Here is an 11145-nt window from a genome sequence, read left to right as displayed (position 1 = left end):
CAAGGAGTCACACAATAACTATGTCATCACTACGTCACATCCGTTGTGGCATTAGTTCTGGGTTTTGTTCACACAGCGCTCGTCACGGGTGGAACTCGGCAATGTTAATAGGTCCCCGACCCAGGTTCAATCCCGGAATCAATCCTGGGACGTGGTTGGTTTCACACAGAAGCCGACCCGGCAATGTTCCGGCAGTTTGCTGGGTCTGACATGCAGTGTGAAAGGGGCCTAAGCTTGCAGGAGCTGTAGGTGGGGGTGGAGGGGTAAATGAACCCTAACCCTAACCCTAACTTTGCTGAAGGTCCCCTGAGCAAGAGCAGTTTCTGAGTATTGGATACCAGAGTTGGCAAATGTCACAACTTTAACTTTACCGTATAATTAGGGTGAATCTTTATTTCATGTTGACTTTAATCTCTCTGCATGTCAATCTAATGCCAAATCTACGAACATCATCTTGTTTTAATTTACAAATTCAGTTTTCAAATGAAAATATCACCATAAACACTCTTTTTCTGTAGTATATCAAAATAAAGAGAACAATACAAAAGCATATGTAATTTTATGATTAATCTCATTCTGTAAAGAACATTTAGATTTATGTGTAAATTTATGGCCACAGCTGTATATATTTAGATTTGAGAAGTAATTATGTTAAATGATAGCAGCTGATAATAATGATACATTTCTAAGTAAATAAATAATAAATTAAATTATGTAAATCCTCAGGATTTCAAGACGGACCTGCGCTTCCAGAGCTCCGCTGTCATGGCCCTGCAGGAGTCCAGCGAGGCTTATCTGGTCGGTCTGTTCGAGGACACCAACCTGTGCGCCATCCACGCCAAGAGAGTCACCATCATGCCCAAAGACATCCAGCTGGCCCGCCGCATCCGCGGAGAGCGCGCTTAAACCCGCCGCTGCCAAACACCCCAAAGGCTCTTTTAAGAGCCACCGACATCGCACTGAAGGAGTAATTCTGTTCGAGTAATCAATTTGTGTTTCTATCAATAGTTAAAAAAAAACAAAGACTGTCCTATTTGTAATGTATGTTTCACAAATATTACGCATTTTATTCCACACAGTATCTTTTTAAACAAATAAACCGCCTCTCACTTCCTCACGGGGAAGTCGTGGCCTGTAGTGGTTAAAAAATACTCCTAGCCTTAGAGTTGTGGGTTCGAGTCTCGGGCCGACAATACCACGACTTGGGTGCCCTTGAGGAAGGCACCGAACCCCAACTGCTCCCCATAAATGCCTGTTCACTGCTCCGGGTTTGTGTACACTTTGGATGGGTTAAATGCAGAGCACGAATTCTGAGTATGGGTCACCTTGGCTGTATGTCACGTCACTGATGATCAACATCACTTTCATAAATCTATCTTGCGTTTAATGTGTCAGTAGAGATAATTTGTTATATTACGTTTATTTGCGGCTGAAGTGAGTACCAACGATTTAATGTTGTGATGTCTGTAGCTCTTTCTTTACTTTAGTGCGCGTTTCTGCAGCTCAAATACTGGAGTGGGCCTCTCTACAACAACAATGACGATGAGCTACAATCAAAAACAAGTCAAATGCAAACATATACATTTGATTTTATAAGTTTTTGTCAATAGACTCATAAAGAATGGATTTAAATACGATACAAAGCTCGGATAATTTTAGATCAGGGTTGGCTTTAAACCGCATTCCTTCCTGTTTGAACTGGGGGGGGGGGTCATGTGACGCGCAGCTGGTTTCAGTTAGGTCTGTAAACAACTTTAAAACGCAGGCAGCACGCGCCATTAATCTTCGTTTAATATCAAGGGAGATTATCATCATTATGTCTGGAAGAGGCAAAGGCGGTAAAGGACTCGGGAAAGGAGGCGCTAAGCGTCACCGTAAGGTGCTGCGCGATAACATCCAGGGAATCACCAAACCCGCCATTCATCGTCTAGCTCGCCGCGGCGGAGTCAAGCGCATCTCCGGTCTGATCTACGAGGAGACCCGCGGTGTGCTGAAGGTGTTCCTGGAGAACGTGATCCGCGACGCCGTCACCTACACCGAGCACGCCAAGAGAAAGACCGTCACCGCCATGGACGTTGTGTACGCGCTCAAACGACAGGGACGCACCTTGTACGGCTTCGGTGGATAAACCGCTTCAGATCCGAGAATAAACCCAACGGCTCTTTTAAGAGCCACCCACACTCTCACTTCAAGAGGTCCGAGTTGCAGTTAAAAAGTGTATGTTGTAGTTACAGTTAGTGTTTTTGTGATGTTGAATGCTTTATTATTTTAACAATACTTTTAAGTAGTTCATAATGTTACTATCGTAAAAATATATCAGTAAGAATACTTTGTTCCGTTTAAGTTAGTTATGTTAACTGATTTAACACTTAAGTGGTAACGTTACAGGCTTTGAAGTTTTAGGTCAGAATTGTGTAGAAGAAAAAGGTGAATGTATTTTCTAGTGATGGGAAGTTCGATTCTTTTCCGCGAACCGGTTCTTTCGGACGGTTCGATTCAATAAACCGGTTGAAAAAACCGGTTCATCGGTTCTTTCACGCTCAACGTAATGACGTCATTGGCGATGACGTAATGGCGTCACGTCTATCAAACATTCAAATTTAGTCAGTTAAAACCTCATAATCATGAAAAGTTTACATTTGAGTTTTGCAACAACACCTAAATACAGTAACAGCAATAATGTGCATATGAGGATTTAAGTCTTGAAGATATAAAGTAAATAAATTAGGTGTCATCAGCGCAGAAACCATGATCCACTTACTAAACATAATCCATTGCAATGTATTTGTTATTAAATGAATTTACGTTTCGCCAGATTGCCCTTCATTCAAGCCCTCGAAATACCCGCGCTCATAACATTACTAGTACAGAATCAGAATCAATCACCAAAAGAATCACTTCGGTTCAGATATGCTGTGAGTCAGTTGGCTTCACGCTGAATCGTGCATGCGCAGTATCATCAGTTCATCGGTTCTCAATTCGGACGCGTCCAACAGAAACGATTCTCGGTTGAGTGTACTGGTGATCCGAAAACCGAAGCAACCGGTTCTTGACTCGAGAACGAGAATCAGCTCATCGGTTCTCAAATCGGACGCGTCCGACAGAAACGATTCTCGGTTGAGTGTACTGGTGATCCGAAAACCGAAGCAACCGGTTCTTGACTCGAGAACGAGAACTGCTCCAGCAGTGGGCGTGTTTGTTCATTATCTGGCTCGGCTCGGTGTTCATCTTCAGTTCGGTCTTCACAGCATTTCATTCAGTGTACTGTTTGAGTAAATGGATTACCCCGGGATATTGGTTTATTCTGACTCAGAGGCGGTGTCAGTCACGTTAAAAAAGTTAACAGCTTAAGTAATTTGTGGATTTATGCTTATTGGAGACGTGAACCATTTCAAACGATTCAGTGCGATTTGGTGAACTGGTTCAACCGGTTCACTAAGAAGAACCGGTTAAATTGAACGATTCGTTCACGAATCGGCCATCACAAGTATTTTCCACAAAGTGGCTTTTTATTTATGATTTCTGTAAATTTTATAACAACCGAGCTCCGGGTTGTCATGTCGCTTTTAACGATACAGATTGTGTCAAAGCAGCTTTACAGTATTAAATATGAAAATAGTCTGTCAATAATGAAAAAAATAAAAATAAAATAAACACTCGATGTTCAGTAAAACAATCGATAGCTATTTTTTGGTATTTTTTCTCCGTAATTTCCTTAATCGATGTATAATGATTTAAAATTAAACATTTGTGCATGGTGCTTATTTAGACATTGTCATTTCTCAAAATATGACAATGAAAACAGCAGGAAATTAAACAAAGGAAACCCAGTCGGGTGGGTGTGGTTCAAAAATGGAGTGGTGGGTGGAGCTATAATTGAAGGTCCTGTGATTGGCTCTCGTTCCAGTTCAAAATGCCTTAAATGGTCCAATTAAATAACAGTTTATGGGTTTGACCAATGACAACACGGAATCACAATGTCCCACAGAATTAGCATAGAGGAGTGAATAAATAACCCTGTATGAGTTCAGTCCGCTACTGATTTCTGAGAGATTGAATCGGAAACATCATCATGCCTGAACCAGCGAAGTCTGCGCCGAAAAAGGGGTCCAAGAAAGCCGTCACCAAGACCGCTGCGAAAGGAGGAAAGAAGCGTAGAAAGTCCAAGAAGGAGAGCTACGCCAGCAGGTTCATCCTGACACCGGGATCTCTTCGAAGGCGATGGGCATCATGAACTCTTTCGTCAACGACATCTTCGAGCGCATCGCCGGTGAGTCGTCTCGTCTCGCTCACTACAACAAGCGCTCCACCATCACTTCCCGAGAGATCCAGACCGCCGTGCGTCTGCTGCTGCCCGGGGAGCTGGCCAAACACGCCGTGTCCGAGGGCACCAAGGCCATCACCAAGTACACCAGCTCCAAGCAGAGCAGTCCCACACCGAGACACACCCCAAAGGCTCTTTTAAGTGCCACCCAGTTTCTCCTTGAAAGAGCGAGTGGTATTCATCAAATATTTTTCTAACGTTCAAGAACTTGGTTCGCTTCATATCTATGCAAATCAAAGGGAAATTAAGTGAATGAGTGAGTGAGTGAAGTGACATTCAGCCAAGTATGGTGACCCATACTCAGAATTTGTGCTCTGCATTTAACCCATCCGAAATGCACACACACAGAGCAGTGAACACACACACACACACTGTGAGCACACACCCGGAGCAGTGGGCAGCCATTTATGCTGCGGCGCCCGGGGAGCAGTTGGGGGTTCGATGCCTTGCTCAAGGGCACCTAAGTCGTGGTATTGAAGGTGGAGAGAGAACTGTACATGCACTCCCCCCACCCACAATTCTGTCCGGCACGAGACTAGAACCCACAACCCTTCGATTGGGAGTCCAACCCTCTTACCATTAGGCCACGACTTCCCCTTTAGGGTTAGGGGAACTAACCCTAAAGACTAACGACTTCCCCTTTAGGGTTAGGGGAATTAGTTCGCTAGTCCGGTAGAAATCTCAAATCTGTTCCTCAACAACAATAAAAAAAAAAAAAATTCAATGTATTCAACAGTGTAGATGTAGATACTGTCACGGTTTTACGCTGCCTGAAGGAATACGGAGTCGAGGATGAACGGAACAAGGCTTTTAATATATCCAACACAGGGGATATCCAACATGGAGCACAGAGGTAGACACACGTAAGTAGCAAATGATCACAAGTGAGAAGACCCGACAAAACAGAACTGAAGGACAAGGCTTATGTACAACAGATAATTGGGGAAACACAGGTGGATGGAATCATTAAATTAACAGGGACATGGAACACATGAGGAAGATAATAGACACCTGGGAACTAATCAAACTAAACACGGAAGACAGAAACTGGGTCACGGGCAAAAACAAGCTAAATGAGTCCAGGTGTGTGACAGTACTCCCCCCTCCCGGTAGGTGCGTCCTCGCACCGTAGAAACAACAGAGGGAGGCATGGGTGGGAACCTGGGAGGAGGTTCCGGTGGAGGACGGACTCCCAGGAGGGGGCCAGCAGACAGGGACCACAGAAGGAGGAGCCAAGGAGGAGACGACGGAGGAAGGAGCCAGGGAGGAGACAGGAGCAGGAGGAGCCAGATGGTCCACCAGAGACCAGCCAGGACGGAGATCCAAGGTGGGGTCGACGGCGGGAGGAGCCATGGTGAAGGAAGGGTCGACGACACCAGGGGGCCGACAGGCGGAGACTGCACCGGTGGGTGAGGAGCCCAAGATGGAGCAGCACAGCCGCAGAGCCAGGGTGACGTCGAGGATCCGGAGGGCCTAGGTGGAGCTGAAGGCTCAGGCGACCAAGGCAGAGGCGGGGTCCTGGCAGACCGCTGTGGAGCCGGAGTGACCGAGGATGGAGGTGGAACTGGAGGGAAGGAGGAGCCTGACAGAGCCGGAGGGATGGAGTGACGAGGTGGAACCAGAGGAGAGGAGTCCCGAGGTGGCGGATGGTCGACGACTGACCAAGGTGGAGCCGGAGGGACGAGGGAGCCCGGTGGAGCAGGTGGGATGACAGGCCACGGTGGAGACGAGGGAGCTAAGAGCCAAGGCGGAGCCGCTGGGTCGAAGGACCGAGGAGGAGTCCAGGGCTCGGAGGCTGGAGGCGGAGACAGGGCCTTAACACGCCAAGGCGGAGCTGGAGACTGGCAGTCCAGCGGCGAACCACCGCGCCCCGATGGCGCGGACTGAGGGTGAGCTGCGGGACTGACTGGCACCAGCAGGGATGACGAGGAACTGGCTGGTCTAGGAGGAGGAGAGAGGAGAAGGATGGGAGGAAGGACAGGAGGATCAGGACTGGACAGAACCAGCGAAAGAGGAGTAGAGGGACCAGCAGGTTTGGGAGGAGGCGGGAGAGGGAGGCTGGGAGGGAATACAGGAGGCACAGAAGATTCAGGGCTGGGCGGAACCAGCGGTGAAACAGAAAAATCATGGCTGGGCGGAACCAGTGGAGACACAGAAAATTCAGAGCTGGGCGGAACCAGCGGAGACACAGAAGATTCAGAGCTGGGCGGAACCAGCGGAGACACAGAAGATTCAGAGCTGGGTGGAACCAGCGGAGACACAGAAGATTCAGAGCTGGGCGGAACCAGCGGAGACACAGAAGGTTCAGAGCTGGGCGGAACCAGAAGAGAAACAGAAAACTCAGGGCTGGGCGGAACCAGCGGAGAAACAGAAGATTCAGAGCTGGGCGGAGCCAGCGGAGATACAGGAAACTCAGGGCTGGGCGGAACCAGCGGAGAAACAGAAAACTCAGGGCTGGGCGTAACCAGCGGAGAAACAGAAAACTCAGGGCTGGGCGTAACCAGCGGAGAAACAGAAAACTCAGGGCTGGGCGTAACCAGCGGAGAAACAGAAAACTCAGGGATTACCTCCATAGACCAGTCCATCAGATCCAGAGCTTGCTCCTTATGACCTTCAGAGACTGTATACAGCTCACCCTCAGTCGCAGGAGTGTGGGCAGGGCTTTCCTCCACGCCCTCGATCTCCACGAGGACTCCCACGATGCACGGTGTTGCCGGCTCACACACCTGGTCAGTCGCGCTCTCGAGATCCTGTTCCCTGTCAATGGATTGCTCGGGCTCTGCGGCTGCGGTGGGCTCTGGCTCCGTGTGGCGTGATGGTGGCTGGCTGGTCTCTGGGTCGGGAGTGGGGCTGGCGAGGTCCTCTATGGGGCAGATGGTGAGAGATGACCCATTTCTCGCCAGAGTCCACTCCACAAATGCGGCGAAATCCTCTCGAGGACCATCTTCGGACGACAACGCTCTGCATTTGGAGTTCAGGCTGGTGTTGTAGAAGGTGCAGAGCGCGCCGTCCGGGTAGCTGGTGGCATTAGCTAATAGGAAAAACTGTCTGGTATGGTCCTCGAGAGAACGTCCTTCCTGCTTCAGCAGGAGGATGAGGAATTCGGGACGATAGAGGGGATCCATAGACACTAAGAAAAGAAAAGACTGTGAAAAAACAAAAGCAAAACGGAGGGAAGAACACGCAGTTTTCTATTTTCTCTTTTTTAGGGTCGGGTCTTCTCTTTTTAGGTCGGGTCTTCTGTCACGGTTTTACGCTGCCTGAAGGAATACGGAGTCGAGGATAAACAGAATAAGGCTTTTAATATATCCAACACAGGGGATATCCAACATGGAGCACAGAGGTAGACACACGTAAGTAGCAAATGATCACAAGTGAGAAGACCCGACAAAACAGAACTGAAGGACAAGGCTTATGTACAACAGATAATTGGGGAAACACAGGTGGATGGAATCATTAAATTAACAGGGACATGGAACACATGAGGAAGATAATAGACACCTGATAAACACGGAAGACAGAAACTGGGTCACGGGCAAAAACAAGCTAAATGAGTCCAGGTGTGTGACAGATACAGTGTAGATATATTTGACAACTTATTCAAAAGGCCCAAGGTGTGTTATTTTTAGTTTTTATTATTATATAAAAACTGTCGGTAGTGCGTTCGTAAAACTAGAGTAGTCGTCATTGCTTTAAAAGGGCGTTTAATGAAGAAGAATTGAAACGTTAATTTCCAAATTATGGCAGTTAATTCTGTAGAAAATAATAGTAATTTAAGTAGTCTACTGAGTTTTATACAGACCTGTTTAAATTTTATTAGATACCGTAGGAAACTAAAAATCTTCAAAATACAAAGTAATGAATCGTATCATGCCCTGTGACAACAATGCGCAATTTTACACATATCCTAATTTTATAACAAAATATGGCTTTTTTTGTTAACGAAAAAATATTTAATCAAGGCTGTTCCTAGTTGCATAATACCTTCAACTAAATTCTCTCATGTAAATATTAATAATAAAAGCCTACAAAAAAAAAAAAAAAAAAAAAAAGCGTTTTAATAACAGTTTTATAAGAAACATCCTTAATGTTGGATCAAATCCTCCATGTAAATCAATATGGCTTAAACTTCACTGTATGTCTTGGCACAGCATTTGGATTTTAATTTACAAAACAATTCACATATATTATCTTATAAATGCAGTTGTTAGCAGATACAGGTGCAGCTCAAAAAATTGGAATGTTGTGGAAAAATGAATTTCAGTAATTCAACTCAAATTGTATAACTCGTGTATTAAATTCAATGCGCACAGACTGAATTAGTTAAGGTTTTTGGTTATTTTAATTGTGATGATTTTGGGTCACATTTAACAAAAACCCACCAATTCACTATCTCAACCAATTAGAATACTTAATAAGACCAATAATAATAATAATAATAAAAAATAAATAATAAAAAACATTTTTAGTGAATTGTAGGCCTTCTGGAAAGTATGTTCATTTACTGTACATGTTTGTGATGGGAAGTTCGGTTATTTTTCGCGAACCGGTTCTTTCGGACAGTTCGATTCAATAAACCGGTTGAAAAAAACGGTTCAGCGTAATGATGTCATTGGCGATGATGTATTGGCATCACGTCTATCAAACATTCAAATACACTGTTAAAAATGTATTGTAATTTTACAGGAAATTCCTGGCAACTAATTGCCGTGAATTTACAGCAAGTAATATACAGGTAATATATTGTTTTTTTTTTTTAATACAATAGAGTCCTCTATTTATACAGCAGTGCTACTGTGATTAAAGTAGCATTATTACAGTAAAATGCTGTAATTTATTTTAATTTACTATATATTTACTGCAACTCAGTTACAGGAGACAATTACAATTGAATATTGTAATTCAAAATATATTGTAATTTCTAAATATAATAAAATACTGCAATTTTCCATCTTCCAAAATTAAAACCAAAACAATGGCAACTTTTTATTATTTTTTTTATTATTACCACACTATGCAACATCACATATTACAAACTTATTTTATCTTTTTTTTCATACAAACAAAATTACAGTTTCACTGAAGAATCTAGCTCACTTCCAGACGTCCAGACAGTCTATCATCAGGGGGAACATGGTAATAAATAACAAAAGGTCCTAACCAGGCTTGAACAGGGGAAGCTGTGGGGTGTGGGTGGGCATCAATACTAGCCCATCAACTCAAAGCCCAGGAGTCTTCTTAATAGGGTGCAGACAGGTGCGTTGAGCCGATGTCTCTTCTCTGCTTTGCTGACATCTTGGAGTTGATTCCACAAAAACCTCTGAAAACAGAGAGAGTGAAAACAAGTTTTCATATCAGGTAATGATAAATACTGTGTAAAAAAAAAAAAAAAACATAAAAAGTAAACTTGCTTGTAGAAAAAATTACGTCGATGTATTTATTTAACATCAACACATTTAACAACATAACATTTAGAATTACATTGGCTTTTACATTGTTTTTCTTAAATATATAATGTCACTGTATGCACTGTAAATTGAATGTCGCTTTGGACAAAAGTGTAGGCAAAATGGGTCATATGACGTTGCTAAAAAGAACATTATTTTGTGTATTTGGTGTAATAAAATGTTTAAGCGGTTTAAGGTTAAAAAAAAACACATTATTGTTCCTCCTCTACAGGTACTCCTCTCCTCGCCTTCTGAAACGTGTTGATTTTTACAAAGCTCATCGTTCTGAAAAGCGAAGTGTGCTCTGATTGACCAGCTATCCAATCTATCTATCATGTGACTGAAATGTTATGCCTCTTAACATACTGTGCCCTGTCCGGCCGAAGCAACGAGACAAACATTTAAATATAATGTTTATTTCATTATAATGTCAAAACCCATTATAAATGTGATATAACATGATTTCTAGTTGTGTTCTCTTTTGGAAGGCCAAACAAAGTAGTTTCCCTTTTTAAAGAAACAGCGTTTAAGAGTGACGCTTCAATTCAAACGAACGAACAAACACATGAGAGCAATTTCAAAAGCACAAGGAGCTGTCTGTTCTGCTCTCTTTAGCTCTCATGAATTTCACACATCGATCGACCTGGATGTTTTAGGCAATATTAAAATCCTAGCGGGGACGTGTCCCGTATGAACGGCACATATGGCCACCCTATACAGATCTTCTTAATTCACCAAGAGCTTGTAACACTCCAAAGAGAAAGGAAAAAGTTAAATCACATCTAATGACTTTAACCCCCTAAAATTTACTTAATGAAAATTGTAATGTTAAACTGCTGTCTTTCAGACTTTTCTGTGTTTACATAAATGTCTTGCAGGGCAATACCAACTCTATGTTAGACACTTAATAGCAATAGATTTGTCTCCATCCAGCTTTTTAATGCACATTTTAACATTTTGATAAAAAAACAAAAAAAAAATCCTGAATGGAAACGGTTCAAATTCACATAAAATATTCTAATGTGAATAAAACTTTTTATGTGGATTGACTCGCTAATAAATGCAACATAAATGCACATTTGTTGCAACTCTATCGGCTGTTTTGAGTTGCCCCTTAAGTCTTGATCCCACAGAGTTTCATGACTACTCTCCTGTCCATTTCTAATTTACATAAAAGAGCTGATGGAAATGCTCTCTAGTTATAGGGTTTATTTGCCAAATTTCTACGAATGCGCTTAAAAGGTGCAAATGAATTGGATGGAAACCTGTCTTTTGACATCAATGCATAGAGTATATCATAGAGTCTTTTTTCTTTATAAGTGTGCAAACAGTTTTAACATACCTTTAGTGCTTGAGGCCTCTTTAGGATACCGT

General features: G+C 43.4%; 1 protein-coding gene and 1 pseudogene across 1 annotated transcript in view; both read left to right on the top strand.

Annotated features, from left to right (window-relative positions):
• The first annotated feature begins 1771 nt into the window (after nucleotides 1–1771).
• Nucleotides 1772–11145, top strand: part of LOC127962401 (histone H4) — a 55519-nt gene continuing 46145 nt past the window's right edge. The window contains exon 1 of the mRNA XM_052561974.1: nucleotides 1772–1879. Within this exon, the coding sequence (XP_052417934.1) occupies nucleotides 1817–1879 (63 nt within the window). The 5' untranslated portion in view covers nucleotides 1772–1816. The remainder of the gene's footprint in view (nucleotides 1880–11145) is intronic.
• On the top strand, nucleotides 4058–4536 carry LOC127962368 (histone H2B-like; annotated as a pseudogene).

Source organism: Carassius gibelio, chromosome B7 (assembly GCF_023724105.1).
Source record: "Carassius gibelio isolate Cgi1373 ecotype wild population from Czech Republic chromosome B7, carGib1.2-hapl.c, whole genome shotgun sequence".
Lineage (NCBI taxonomy): Eukaryota > Metazoa > Chordata > Actinopteri > Cypriniformes > Cyprinidae > Carassius > Carassius gibelio.
The sequence above is the reverse complement of the archived record's forward strand: the minus strand, read 5'-3'. Positions and strand labels throughout refer to the sequence as shown.